Raw genomic sequence first — 15,550 nt, 5'->3', positions numbered from 1 at the left:
ATTTTCGTGTAACTTTAATGGATCAGTCCTGGAAATGAAAACTGCTGTAACTTTAACTACAGTTTTTCTTGTGTGTACAACAAATACAAAAAGGCGAGAGTAAGATTTTTCCAACATTCTGTTAAATAGTGTAAGATACACAAATTTACAATATTAATAATAATGAATACTAACACTGGGCAATTCTGCAAACCATAGCCTTTGGAAAGTGTTGTTAGAACAGTAGTTGTGTGCTGTGCTGACCATCATGCAGACTTGCAATATGTAGGCCTACCTGTATTTAGTATCAATCCAAAAATAAGTGCATAGCACATAAAATCTTCACACGCAATTTTTCGTTCAAGTCAAATGTGAACTCTGGTAGACATATTTTCACTCAGAGACACCAAGACTCAAGGGGCTTTAGTAGCACAATGAAAATTACCTCATGCATACCTGTGTGCCCTCCACTCCACAAAAATATAAAGATTGAAGTTAAAACTTTTTTTTTTTTTTTCAGAATTCTATCAATCATATAATTATTACTTTTAAAATTTTATTCAGTTCACGATTTTTCCTTTGTATTTGTTTTACAACTTCTCTTATCACTGCATAAATTAATAATATTGAAGTGTTAGTTTGTTTAATTTTCATAGAAGTTTAACTTCATCTTGTTCCTGTTTTGCATCTAGGTATTGCACAAACTAAAAATTAATGATTAGTATTTGCGAATTTAAAAATGGTGTCGTTCTAATAATCTTATTATTAATGTAGACAGAACTTCATGTTTATTTCTTAGTAATAATGTTAATAGACAGAACTTCATGTTTATTTCTTAGTAATAAGTAATAATAACTATATTTCAATGTCATAACTTTAATTTTAAATCATGCTGGAAGACCAACTTTCTTGGTGTCATGTTCGATAAGTATCTTATTTATCTTTTCACATTGATAACCTTTGTAATGCTTTAGAACTCAATAACGGGGGGCAAAGACTAATTGGGATTTCCCAGTCTCTGATTGGGTCAAAAACCCTGATGGAACTGATATTTAACCCTTGTGGTAAATTTCGGTGAAGTCCGGAGGGCCTAATTAGTCAAATCCACTCTCCTCACCTCCACGCTGGGGCCCCCTGGGATCTTTCAAGATGCGAAAGAGAGAGTGGTGTGTGGATAGCAATGGGAAGCTACCGCATTTATCTACATCCCAAGAAGAATATGATAAAAAATGGCATGATGAGTCTTTCCCTGGTAAAAAACTCCGGACGTAAACTATCTCCCCAATCGGATGTCCGGGTGGGGGATACTGGGGAAGGGCACATCATGAGGCAATACAGTGAAGAGAAGAAAAGAAGATTGAAGAGTACAGCGCGGGATGTGAAGACTCCACAGTTACCAAGTAAGTTAGAAAACATGAAGGAAGCAATGAGAAGAAACAGAGTGGGTGTGATGGGAATGTCAGAAGTGAGGTGGGAAAAAGTGATGAGTTGATGAGTGATGAATAGGGCTCGGAAGTTGATGAAATATCATATTTTTTGTTATACATCAGAGATAATGCAGGATAGAATATAAACTCTTTACACTTCAATGTGAACCAATATAATCTACTTTTATTTTACATTTATTTGCATTATTTGGTCTTTTACTGTTTTTAGGAAATGTTCTACTTTTTGTTGCATTATTGCCCTATTCTTTTGAACGGACCTTTTTTACGGTGTAATCATAGTCTACATTTCAGAACCTACTGCAGATTGCGTCATGCAGAAATTTGCCTTATGGTTGCAACAACCTTAACTTCTGATCACGTGTGTGATGTGATTGTCCCCCATTCAATGCAACAGAACAAATACTGCAGCCGCAGTGCTCGCAGTTAGCATATTGTATTGTACAAGTAAAGACAGTATTGATAGAGAAAGTGCTGCTTCTATAGCAGTCTCTCAAGGCTTGCTGGCTAATCCTCAAATTAAGGGATGTCAATGTTGAGGTTTTCTCCGCAGTTTTCCCTAACCCATATAGAGCAAATGTGTCTTTATCGCGCTTGTTCTTGCACTTATTTATTTTATTCAGATGCCAGATAATAATAGCATTTGATAAAGAGTAGTAAATTAATGCATGAGAAAAGATTACTAGCACACGGGTTCAAAAAAGTAAAAAGTTACTTCATTATTATTGATTTACTGCATTTGTTAAAAGATTTCAGTATTCTATTAGCGTATAAAATGGACAGTTTCTAATAACATTGTAGGAGGAAGATGACTGTTTGTACAACAAAGATGCACTTATAATACATCACATAAATATTTTGGCATTATATTTAATGTGTTTGAAATTTGTTCCAAAAAACATAACAAGCATCTTTCGAATACTTCCTCCAATAAAGCATTATACTTAAGTAAACATACAAACATGGCCAACATGCTGTCAGTGTTAGCACTAAACATCATTATACCGTAATAATTATTATGAAATAATTTACATACTTCAGAAGAATGCTCTCCAATGATTGGGACCACATTTCTAATTTCATGTGTGTACTTACCAACTCTGTGATGTAATGAATATCATTTTGATTATTTACACACAATTTCACTGATAAATTTTCATATATTTTAATACATCAATATATTTGTGATACACCCTCAAAATTAACCAACAAAAAATACAGAAACATTGCATTGAGATTAATGATCCATCTGCTATCTTTTTTAAAGTATCTGTGTTACACAGTTCATGAAACGAAATAATTTTGTCCATTTGCAACCACTTAATTTGTTGCTGCTCAAATCTCCGAATATACTTCTGCCATTTGTTAGCAGGGTCCATTCTTGTTGAGGAATAAGATTATCTAATTGTTCCCGTAAACCGGGAAATAGTTATAAGAGACATCTGTTTTAGGGCTATTCTTGCACATTTCATTCTCTGTCTCTAGAAACATGTACTAGATACAAATCGTTTACTTCAAAGTGTTTAATATACACAACTGAATGCTTTGTTGGCGTGAAAATATTTCATAGTGTACGAGTAGCTTCCAGCCACATAACTTATCTTTTCAGTTGGAAATTTGAGAACTGTAATGTAACACACTCATGTAAAGCACTCTAGTAATTGTTTGTACACACAGAAACATAACATTTAGGATCCATCTGTGAATAAAAGAATATGGATGAATTAATTTAATTTTTTAATAAAAGTCTAAACTTCTTTATTTCAGTTCTCTGAATTTATTATCCTTAGAGGTTATGCCTATATTAGGAGTAGCCGTTACTACATGCTTCATCTTTTGATTCCTTTTCAGATTTTACTTCTATGATTCACTTATTGTTAATAGTTTAATTTGGTGACGTACGTGTTGTCATGCTACTGTCCATCCAAGTGGTTATGTCACATGGTCGTCAAAACAGGGGAAATCACATGACAGTTACTTACTTAATGGGACCCTTTTCTTTAAATTATTTTAAATAGTTGTATAATATTACGTAAACTTCCAATTCCGTACAGCAAATATTTGCAGAAAAGAACCTAACAGCTCAGCCACTAGCCCTTACAAAGAGGACAGGAGAAACGAATGGGACAAACAGGGAAGAGATATAACCATTCGGCTGGACAGTACCTATTTATTCTCTCCATAGTTAGCAATCAACGTTTTACGAAGATTTCAGTTCAGAATTACACTGCCTTTTAGCTCGACATGATACAACTGGCAAGCCGGCAAAGCCGATGATGCCAGACGCTGCCACCCAGAGCTCGAGCAGCGACCACTTCGAGGAATCCAGCAGACAGTACGCCAAGTGGGAGAAGAAAGTCGGGCAGGAGGAGCTGTGGCATCTGCAGAAATTGGAGAATCGTCTTTTCCACTCCTCTTTGTTCATAGGTACAGTAACTGTTTACATTCTGAAGTAGAAGCTCTTTCGGCTATGCACAAGCAGAATCCCAGAGTAGTGCAATCAACTAGTCGGCCATTGTTGTTATTCCATTTCAACATGCTTGGGATAGGAACATTTAAAGTAAAACTCAATTTAAGCCGTGGCCCTTAAAATTAAAAATATTTTATTCTGATTTAGGCTACATTCATTCCCTTTACAAATATATATTGCAAATAGCAAGCGCTGTAATAAAAATAGCTGATTTGTCGGCAATTCCAGTGCAAAGGATTGCAGTACTCTGGATATCCACAGACTCTGTAAACAAGTTCAGGAGACTTGAATTCTTACTGGTAGCAAATAGGGCATTTATCCAGTGGATTCACTTGTTGAATTTGTCGCAGTTCGTAGAACCTGTTCTTAAATGTTTGAAATTAAAACAAATTAGGTTCTTGACAGAAAGGAAGAACATTAATTTAACATTTTAACACGAAATTCTCTAGTTTTTAATATAACAGTAAACATAATCACATTATTAAATCGTTGTTTCTTATCCAAGTGTGCTGGCAGTCAAAACAGGAAAACAAAATTGAGGCCCAGCCTGAAAGTGAAACAACTCAAAATTTAAAGTTTAGAGACACCTGCGTTTTGAAGCTTTATGTTGCTGTGAAGAATCAAAAGATCGAATAATTTCAAGGGAAAAATTGTTCTGGGGCCAGGTATCGATCCCGGGACCCTTCGCTTAGCGCTCAAATGCTCCACCGACTGAGCTATCCCAGGAACCATACATGACACCGTCACAATTCTTCCCTTTATATCCACACAATTCAAATGGGCTGAGAAGACGCGAGAACCCACCTTTGAATACACACAATTCTGTGTGACTTAGATTGTGGCTTTCTGTTAACATATCTACAGTAACGAATATATATTATTATGCAAATCTGGCTTTCAGGTAGAAGCTCCCTGTGAAGCAGACTTGAATTATTTCAAGGGAAAAATTGTTCTGGGGTCAGGTATCGATTCTAGGACCCTTTGCTTGGTGCACCAATGCTCTACCGACTGAGCTACCCCACAATTTAAGTCACACAGAATTGTGTGCACTCAAAGTTGGGTTCTGGTATTGTCGGTGTCGTGTATGGTTCCTGGGGTAGCTCAGTCGGTAGAGTATTTGTGTGCTAAGTGAAGGGTCCCAGAATCGATACCCAGCCCGGAACAATTTTTCCCTTGAAATTATTCAGCCTGCTTCACAGGGAGCTGGAAGCCAGATTTGCATAATCAAAGGATCATTTAACTTAATCCAAATTCAATTAATCATGTTTTATATATGCTTGAAGCTTTAGCTTCAGTTTTCTGAAAACTTTAAATTTTGAGTTGTTTCTCTTTAGAACTGGCCTGTCGATATTACTATGTTTGCAGGCTTGAAACTGATCTGCAATTACTTTGGCAGTCGTCTACCAGTATCCCTTTCTCTTTGAGTGCTAATATCATATACACAATTATGAACCATAATTTATTATTCAAAAACATAATTTAAATAAATAAATAGATTTTCAACTACAAAATACATTATTAAGCACATTAATAAGATAGGGTAAAGGTTGGTAATATCGTGATATGAGTAATATCGTGATAGTTGGTATGAGAATTTATTACAATTTTACTTATCGAGACAAAAATCTGTTTTTTGTGACAATGTATTAAGGACAAGTTCATGGACAAGTTGCTGCATAAAATCGGTCCTTCTCTCGCTCTTTAAAACCATTGATTTTGATTTAATTTCTTCCTGTAACCACTACAGGTTGCCATCGACAAAGAGTACCATGATACAATAGAGTAAATGCCTTGAGGCTTAGTGATAAATTGTTGTTAGAGTGAAAAATAAACAATTTGAATTATATTGAAACACATATTAAACGAAGTAACGTCAAGGAGATGCGAATTAGTCATGGTCCATATGTATGATGCCTGAAAATAGCTATTGAGCCTTTGAGTGCTGCAATTGTTAGATCTCTTAAAATACTTTTAAGCAGGCCAAAAGATTTACAGAAGTCGACTAGGAACCGGGGTATGGTCCCACGGGCTCCTATCATTAGTCCCGTAATGACGATGGATTCCAGATGGTATTTGTCCTTATAAAAACTGATGGAAGGTTCATATATATTCCTTTTTTCCTCGTGTACTTCTTCTGGCTGGTGTTTGTGCGATTCGAATCTCACAGTAGGATCTATGATGTAACCTTCAAGAGAGGGAGGTTTAAATGCAATTATGTCAATTCTTCGATTACTGCCCTCACTGGATATGCCGTGTACTTCTTCATATACTGAATAACCTTTGTTCCTTAAGGCCGTTGCTATTATAGATCTTACTGTATGATGTCGCGTATTTCGTAGAAGTTCACTGTGTGGACAAGCCCCCAGGACATGGGCAAGGGTTTCAACCTCCCTGTCGCAACATCGACAGAGGTTACTGCCCAAAGACCTGCCAGGTACACTACGCACAGCTGACACATTCGCATTCATCTTGATTGCTTCCCTCCACTCACTACAGGAGTGATTCCTTGTGATTCCGGATCCACTTATTGGCCAGGGTATATTGTTGGTATAAGAGCACGCCTTTGCCTTTATGTTTTTTCTGGATCCAGTTCTCAAATGCTTTTTCTCTTAATACTTGCCATACCTTTCGCGTATCTACAGTGCCGTACTTGTCCAAAATATTTGCTGATTCGGTGATATTGAGTGCTGTGAGACTGGATGTAATTTCTTGGGATAATTTCCTTGTAGCATGTAGGAAGGAATTATTGGATTTAAGCAATATCTTACATGCATTTATATGTTGTAAGTATAATTCCCATACTGAACAGAATAAACCTAATCCCTTGAATCAAACTATCAAACACAGTATCACGATATTACTCTTATCACAATATTAACAAGATTTACCCTACTTCGTTTTCCTCTCTCCTACAATTTGTTATTCCATTTGAATGAAATATATTATTTCCTTCTTTTAAAGTATTGACAATTCATAGGAAATGGAATATTTCTCGAATTTTGGAAAAAAACATATTTCTCAACGTCTAATTACAGTAAATATACATTCTTCAATTCATTTATGCCTGATTTGAATTCGTGAAACATCGCGAAATCCGTATCAAGTCGGAAATGCGATTTTTTAAGCAATTAGCGAATTATGTGCGCGAATTTTCAATTTCTAATTTTTTTTTTACCTGTCGCACAGATAAGGTCAATATTTATGGTCACTAGTATTGCACAATCGATACTGAATCTGTTTTAGTCAACGTCAATGAGCTAGAAGGTTTTAATTCAAATACCTGGTCTAAATACACTCCTGACATCATATCTGATATATGTAGCAATGTGCGAGAATCGTATTGTGAGCATGGTAAGCGTTGTGAGCCTGCTGAATGCATCCATAGTTCATATTATTTTGGAGCGTGTTGAGTGTGTTTGTTTTATTTGTTTATAGTGTCACACATAGGCGAAATAACATTATTGTGTTCCCGTGCAAGTGAGGCTACAAGAATGCTTAATAATAAAATAGCTCCAAGGTTCAGAGCTTTCCAGTATAAAAGGCATGGGTTTTATTGCACAGACAAAAGTACAGTCATGTGTAAATTTTGTAATTGTGAGGTCTCGTGGGAAAGAAGAGATACTGTTGAGAAAGATTTGAAGTCGGTAAAACATGTATCGGCAATTGAATTGCTCCATGCAGAAAGGGCTTCAGTCACAAATTTTGAAAAAACGAGATATCGATGGAAATCATATTTTATGGATGGTTCCATCAGCCTGTGCAGAAATGTATTCAGTCCAATGCTTGGAAAGACAGAAACTGAAGCTCAGGCTCAGAGTTCTATGCAGAAAGGAATACAAAGTACAGACTGTTTCCCTTAGTTTTCTCAAAACCAGGTCTAATGGACTGAAGCCCTTTCTGCATGGGGCGATTCAATTAATTTTCGCAAGGAAGATGAACAATCTCTTGTGCTGACTTCTATTGCCACTTGTTTTTGCAGTGTGCAAAACAAAAAGAAAACTTGCGAATATCTGGGAAAAAGTGTTGTAAAGACTTTATAAAAACGAACATACTAATTTCCAAGCTCGAAAGCGAACAATGTGAAAATGCTGAAAAATTCAATTAAAAGCACCGATTTTCCCATTTGAAAATCCCACATTTTGCACTTTGAACTCAACAAAAAATTCCAGTCTCTAACGATTCAGAATGCTTTATGGTTGCTGGGTTGTTAGTAGTCCATATCATTTAAGCTGCGCTCATGTTTGAATCTAAATCCACACAGCAATCAAGTCTTCAAAAGGCTTGTTTTTTAAGATCCGATGCATGCGAGGTGAGAGACCACACTACACGAGCAATAGTGAGTGGTTTGTAAAGCTAAGAGGTGCGCGGTGTGTTGCTTCCATTTCAGAAAGGATTTTTGACCAGTATAAGATCTCTGTTGGGATGTTTTTCTGATTTACAGAAGATCTACCATGTAAAGTACATACTTACAGCAAGACTTAACCAAGACTGTCTTGAGAATTTCTTCTCACAGATCAGGGCACTCGGACATACATATGACCACCCACTCCCAGTGGAATTCAAGAATCGATTGCGACTTCTGATAATGAGCTGTAATGTCTTGTACATTTCAGTAAATGCGTCCCCAGTTGCAGCTGAAACTGATTCAGAGGACTATCTCACCTCTCATCTTTTCACTGGCTTGACACCTGAGATGGAAAACTTGATCAACATTTTGGATATTAATGAACCTGACCTTATTTTAGAAGAAACTCTTATTGAAGATCTCTCAACATCAGATTATTCCGAGAATTCTGAATGTTCTGCACAGGGGCTGCGATATTTAGCAGGTTATGTTGCTCACCGATGTCGCCAGATAGATTATACTTTAGGACGTCCCAGTGGAGAGTCTATAAATATTCCCAACGGAGAAGAAAGTACTGGCTGGTTAGAGAAACTGTCCCGAGGAGGTCTGATTGTTCCCTCATGTGAATGGTTAGAAACTGTGAAACAATTGAAGTAGTTTTTAGGAGTTTACATGGTAGTTCCATATCTGATAAGCCAATCATCATAACAACGTTTTGCAAAATTCTATCTGACAAATATCCGTCCCTAAATAGTTCAATCATAAAGGTGTATGCGAGAACTAGGACTTTCATCCGAATCCGACATCTGAATGCAGCCAACAAAGTCAAGAGGTCCGTTGATTTGCAGCCTCAAAAAGCTCGCAAGTGGCAGGCATCGGCCATTCCTTCTACATCAAATTAAAAGGTAATTGTACATTTTCTCTCTTGTTTGTTTTACAGGGAAGTGATTTAGGAATGACGTCATTGTTTATTAAAAATTGTGTTGCATTACCAACTGGTGGTACTGTATTTTTCATTATATGTAGGCCTACCATTAACTATTAAAACAAGAAACGGAAGAATACCCTTTACCAATGTCAGAATTTAGAAACACACTTTGTGAATAATACCAGTGTTCATTTCAAAGATTTTTTTTTATAGAAGTACGGTACCGATCTTGTGGGACTATTTTTTTTTTAGAAATCTTGCTCCAACATAATGTGAAATAAATAATAGTCTATGAATGTATACATTTATTGTATCTTAATTGCTAGTTATTTCAAACTTTATAAAAGTTTAGCACATTGATATTCCTCAATTACATATGTAATATTAATCTAAGCAAACGACAAACTTAGGCCTAAATTGAAAAAACATGAACTTCAAAGGCCCACTATTTGCTCATGTGTAGAACTGATTACACTGGCGCTATAATTTTGTTTTAAGCCATAAATAGCTATATATTTGTCTATGATAAATAGGGCTTAAGTAGAGACAGCTGTCCCGCGCCGTGGCGTCGCGGTCTAAGGCTCGCCTAGGTTACGGAATGCGCACTGGTTCGAGTCCTCATAGGGGGAAGAAATTTTCTCATGAAATTTCGGCCAGTGTTTGGGACCAATGCCCACCCAGCATCGTGATGCACTTGGGGAGCTACGATAGGTAGCGAAATCCGGTTGCGAATACCAGCTATAACGGCTGGGGGGGATCATCGTGCTAACCACACGATACCTCCATTCTGGTTGGATGATCGTCCACCTCTGCTTCGGCATGTGGGCGTGAGGCCAGCAGCCGGCTGGTCTAGGCCCTTCGCGGGCTGTAGCGCCATGGATTATTAAGTAGAGACAGCTAAAATAAGGTTACATTATTGCACTTATTAAATTCAAGATCGAAATTGAAGCGATTATTTTATTGTAGAAAACCCGCGTTTAATACTGAAATAAATTAATAACAAAAGCCGTCTTGAAAACTCATATTATCCCATTATTTTTTAAATATATACTAGTTTGCAATTTATTTGTTCCCTACAAGAGTTTACCTAAAAACGCGACAACATTGAACTATTACATAATTGTTCAACATTTAAAATATGATACAAACGTTATGGCCTACACAATAATAAAAGGTGTTGTGAGTGTTATATTTGTATGTTTATATACTAATAAAACAAAACAACCTGTTAGTGTGATTAAATTGCGATATTTTATTTAAATTGACGTAAATATGAAATAAATCGTATAGCGTATTTGAATACAGTGCCGCTATCAGCCAGCTTCCCTCCACGGTGACGTCACACTCCGCTAGTGCTTTCTGCTGCAACGGATGGCGCTACCTTATTAGTACTCTCTATATACCTTGACTGAACAAAACATATCATGAGGTACTAAGATACAACTTCGACATTTTTCCCCTTTTACTTGATCACAAGCTAAAATCTAGTGCTTTTCCAGCCCACAAGTTCACTTCATTACTACCAACACTTCCTGTAACACCCGCAAGTTACAGATATTAGGATAGTTAGTCATTTTGTAATTGTTGGGAGTGGCACAATTGATTCCGCTCGGAGTTTATTTTCAGGCTGATAAATCACGTTCGGCAAAAATTAACCAATTTTAATATTGTGTGTATATTTTATTGTATATCGCGATTATAATACATTTTAAATTGCGAAAGTGGCGAGTTGTATGTGAAGTTATTGTTTTCATCACTTCACAACTTTGAAGTAGTTCTTTTCAGAATTACAATACCGATATTGTGTAGGCCTATATGCGTGTTTCGTGGTAAATAAACATTTGGAATATGCTGGGCTAAATATCCGGTTTCTTTCTCTGTCTGTCTGGTAAGAGGTTTGCCAAGTTCTTCGTAGGTCGTAGGAGTAATGTAGGGATGGTTCTTAAGTTACCGATGAGAAAAGTTCCTTTCGCTAACTCGTAGACGAGTCTGGATGATGTGTATTTAGACATACAGGGTGCAACTTTCAAGGAACGTGCCATGACTTTTCTAATGTTTTTAGATAATTTTCGCTTCTTTTCATACCAGTCCTAGGCCATAGCTGAGAATGGACATCATAGACAAATAAATAGAGATGGACATAATCTTCGCTTGCAATAAAATCATGGCTGTGTCTAATGATCGTTGCTTACGTGATTACACAAGCTGGCGCATAGCACTATCGAGAGTAGGTCTCTGTGAGTCATGACAATTTCTGCCGCTAGGTTCGCCTCTCTGCCCTATGAAATGATGAATAGTACCATTACAAAGCGTTGTGCATCGTGAAAATAGTTCGATTAATTGTGCATTACTCATTGAGTACGAATATTACAAATATGCCAAGCATATTATAATGTTATTTGAAGTTTGTTCAGCTAAGTTATATTAGAAAATTGTCTGTTTTTTTTGCTATGTGAAGAACTCTGTACCAACAGGTCGTATATTTATAGGTTAAGGTAAATGTCAAAGTTCTCTCATATAACAAGCAATGCTATGTTAAAAGTGGCGAATTGCATTTTCCGACTCTCGAATGATGTGACCCGAAATGTAAAATAATTTCATGCATTGTTTCACTTACCAAGCATTACTGATATAGGCCTAATGAAAATGTGAACGACGTGATGTAAACATTGAAGATAATGTTCTTACTGTTTTCCCTTTCTCTTTTAGAAAATACCGACAAAAGTAATGAATTACCTTCATGCTGTACTTATTAGGTAATTAATGTGTATTTGTCTGTATTTTAGACCTGTGTATTGTTACGTAATTATCAGTGAATTAGGTAAGAGAACTTAACAAGGTTAGTATGAGATAGGTAATGCACCTCAAACTGGTAACTAATGGCTGCTGCGAAATAGGCTGAGGTGGTTATCGTGTGAATCAAATTATATCTAGAATATCTAGTTTTATTATATACGGATACGTAAAGTTTTTTGTTTTTTTTGTTTTAGCATGTGTTTGTAATTTTGTGAGGTTATGTCTAGCCTAATTTCTTTTTATTCTTGTATCATTACCAATACATTAATTTATTTTATATTCATTTCAGGTGTTACGGAGGTGTTACATCTATGGTGGCAACTCTACTTATGTTAGGATATGAAGTAACAGTATATATTCAACTTCATCATTTGCTAAAAATTGAAGAAAACTGTATGTCTTCGACTCATTCCATCGTCATTTCTTCTTCTGTATGTGAACCACGTTCATTCTAAAAGTGCTACATTAAATGAACACTACAGACAACGTGATGGAACAATTTACAAGTTACTGTTAAAGTGCTCAACATTTTCAAGTGGTGCTATACCCATTGTTTCAAAATGTACATACATATTTTTACATTTCTATAAGAGGTGTCATAAATTATTTCAGCATATTTGTAAATTCTTCAAAATTAATTCTTCTAATTAAGACCATAAAGTAATGAAATAATATAGCCTAGGCCTATGTGTGATTTTATACTACCGGTATTGATGTTGATCTTGGTAAATTAATCCAATTTCACAGTGTTGTCTTTTGTATTGTGGTTCATAACCATTATAACAGTATGTACGTGGAAATGTTTTTAAAATAATAAATTCTAGCTCATGATTTTAAGTGGTCGTTTCAATGGGAGGTTATATTGGAAAGATGATCACAAATGGATAATTTACTGCAAGATACAAGAACTGAATATAAGTGAGTGTTCCGTTGAAAGTGAAAGTGAAAATTTCGTTTTACAAGAGCTAAGTAGGCGTAATATTTATTTTAGAAATTATTTGAAAGCTACAGAATATGAAGAATAGACCTGTAACCATAGAAATCAACTGCGAATGGTGAGTGGCCAGGTTTCATTAATAATTGAAAGGAAGTAAAAATTATTTTCTTCTTATCATCCTGTTTTCAATATTTAAATTTAAGCACCTTTCTCTTCCTTGTTATTTCGTGAGAGATTACTTCATACTATCACATAAGCTAAATTTTTTCTGTATAGATAATAAAAATTACATACATAAGTAGGCTACTTGAATACTGACGATACAAACTTCATATACATACCTCATCAGGTATATTCAAGAAGACGTCTAATGTACTGTAACCAGCACATGATTAAAATACTGATCAGATGTCCAACAGTTTCTTACTGCACTCTTCACTTCAAAAGTTTGGCACATAGTTAATGAAAATCTTGATCAGGAAATCATTCTTAAAAAAGTTAAATGTACACGTTTAAAACTTTCCTATAACATAGGGCATCCTCATTGCTACTTTTAAATTTTAGGAATGTACGCTTATAACTTTATCACAATCTGAAATAATCATAATATTTATAACACGAGGGTCCTTGTAGATAGTCAGTTCCAGTGTTCTATATGTAATTAAGAAATGGCCCAGTTTATTGCACTTTCAGCACTTTTCTATTTAGGGGCTTCTGATTAAGTTTCCTAATCACTTCGTATTTACTGGAAATATCTTTGGCAATATTGTACAGTAGTGCTTCACATTGTGAAGGGGCGTATTTTGCGGGCTACCGGGGCTACCGGTGGTAGCCCAAGGAAATTACAAAAGAAAAGGTTTATAATATAACATAATGTAATAAGTTCACAAGTTTTCCCAAAAGAAAAAGGGACATTTCCTCATCTTTACATGTGTCGCACTTCAGTTCTTGCGAAAATCTTGGCTTCAGAAAAGAATACTACAGCGTTTACTATTACTATGCTCAATAGATTAATCAGTAGGCCTATAGAAATGTTTTCACCTCTGCAAGAAAAAATCGCGTAATAATTATACTTCTCAATTATTGTGACGTTCGTATTTTTTTTAAAAAGAGAGGGAAAAGTTATGCCTTCTTGCAAATGCTTAATTATGAATTCAAGGAAATTAAAGATAATGCAGTACCTTAATTAGTTGCAAAATCTTATTTAATAACAATATTAATAATATTAGGTGAAAAGGGTAGGCTATAGTGCGTATATGTAAGATGTCAAGTTAATTTATTTCCGGAAATGTTGGGTGTATGAACTGAAGTACAGAGCAGACAGTCCCTCAGTTTATATGTAATATGTTTTAATATCAAGAATGACAGCCTTTTATTGTAATATAATTGAGGAGTAGAAGTTTGCAAATTACGTCTATTGTCCATAAAATATTGTACGAAGCATTTAATAAGCAATGGTGAGTCCTTTAAATGTCCCAAATGTCAATGTCTTTTAAGTGTTCTGCTATGAATATATAGGGCAGAACAGCGCTCCGAGCGGCGGAATTGGCATTACGAGGGAACCACTTCAGACTCGTTTTTCAAGCTCTATGCGCCAGCTTGTGTAATCTCGTAAGCAACGCTAATGATAGTGTTGTGATGTCGAAAATCTGTTTTGGTCTCGTCTTGAATATGGATTCTGAAGGATTTGGGGTTTATTTCCAAGAAACCGTCGCTGAATGATTCACATTAATTCCACTTTAGTTGAATCAACTCTAGTGAACGTTATAAATCTTTAAAAATTTATTTCTCTTTTTGTCTACTAGGTGTCTCTCCCTTCTTTTCAAATCTTTTCTTCTTTTATACTTCACTCTACTCTACACCCTTTTTATTCCAATTCTGCCATCTTATTTTACGTATCTCGAACTACATTATACATTACAACATCATATAAATGCAACTTTTTACTTATCTTGATTTAGACGAGACGAGATTCGATCCTGGAACTTCCTGGCCTATAGCATCACCGCCTAGGTTAATCGGCCAAGTTAAACAACAAATTTGATTAACCTTATATGTTACGATAGTGTCTTTTGGAAATTAAAGTACGTATTTTAGTATTTATTGTTGTATCGAAATTATTTCTGATGTGGCAGAAAGACGAATATACAATATATCTAGACGAAAATTTTATGAAAATTATATCAATTATAAGCCATTATTGAATAAACAATTCTCGTGACGTCATTGCTATAGCAACCTCATAAACATGCATTGTTAGTAGAAGCGCCACTTTCAAGTCATGGCTTTTAATTTACGCAAATTGTATGAATCTTGTAGAGAAATTGAAAGTTGCATAGAGTTCTGTGTCGTCCAGAAATTATTGCCCAGCAAAAAAAATATCAAGTGTATTGATTGTGGAGCTAAATGAAAAGTGGTGCAGCAGAAGAGAAGTAAGAATAAAAGTGTGCCGTATTGCTTGAAGTGCAGTAAGTTAGTTGTCACAAAGAAAGTGCGATAACTGGAATGTAATAAACTGACTCTTGTTCAGAGTTTAACGTTCATTTATCTCTGGCTACTCCATATAAAGATCTTTGATGCTGCAATCAAAGCCGAAGTCTGTGCCAATACTATTGTGGACTACTACAGATTTTACAGGGAAGTTTGCTAT

The 15,550-nt window shown here is 35.6% G+C and overlaps 1 protein-coding gene across 1 annotated transcript; it reads left to right on the top strand.

Moving 5' to 3' along the window:
• The first annotated feature begins 970 nt into the window (after nucleotides 1-970).
• LOC138704747 (uncharacterized) lies at nucleotides 971-13,074 on the top strand. The gene is made up of 3 exons (XM_069832921.1): nucleotides 971-1,379; nucleotides 3,663-3,851; nucleotides 12,253-13,074. Exons 1-3 carry the CDS (start codon nucleotides 1,160-1,162, stop codon nucleotides 12,297-12,299), a joined length of 456 nt encoding a protein of 151 aa, XP_069689022.1. The 5' UTR covers nucleotides 971-1,159; the 3' UTR covers nucleotides 12,300-13,074.
• Nucleotides 13,075-15,550: the final 2,476 nt, after the last annotated feature.

Source organism: Periplaneta americana, chromosome 8 (genome assembly GCF_040183065.1).
Source record: "Periplaneta americana isolate PAMFEO1 chromosome 8, P.americana_PAMFEO1_priV1, whole genome shotgun sequence".
NCBI lineage: Eukaryota > Metazoa > Arthropoda > Insecta > Blattodea > Blattidae > Periplaneta > Periplaneta americana.
Note: the sequence above shows the minus strand (reverse complement) of the source record. Positions and strands in the feature narration are given on the sequence as shown.

What these genes read in the sequence shown, in the direction of transcription:
- LOC138704747 (XM_069832921.1), top strand. Translation starts at nt 1,160, where the DNA reads ATGGGAAGCTACCGCATTTATCTACATCCCAAGAAGAATATGATAAAA. An exon ending in GAAGACTCCACAGTTACCAA is followed by an intron (nt 1,380 to 3,662) that starts GTAAGTTAGAAA and finishes ACTGCCTTTTAG; the next exon opens with CTCGACATGATACAACTGGC. An exon ending in CCACTCCTCTTTGTTCATAG is followed by an intron (nt 3,852 to 12,252) that starts GTACAGTAACTG and finishes TATTCATTTCAG; the next exon opens with GTGTTACGGAGGTGTTACAT.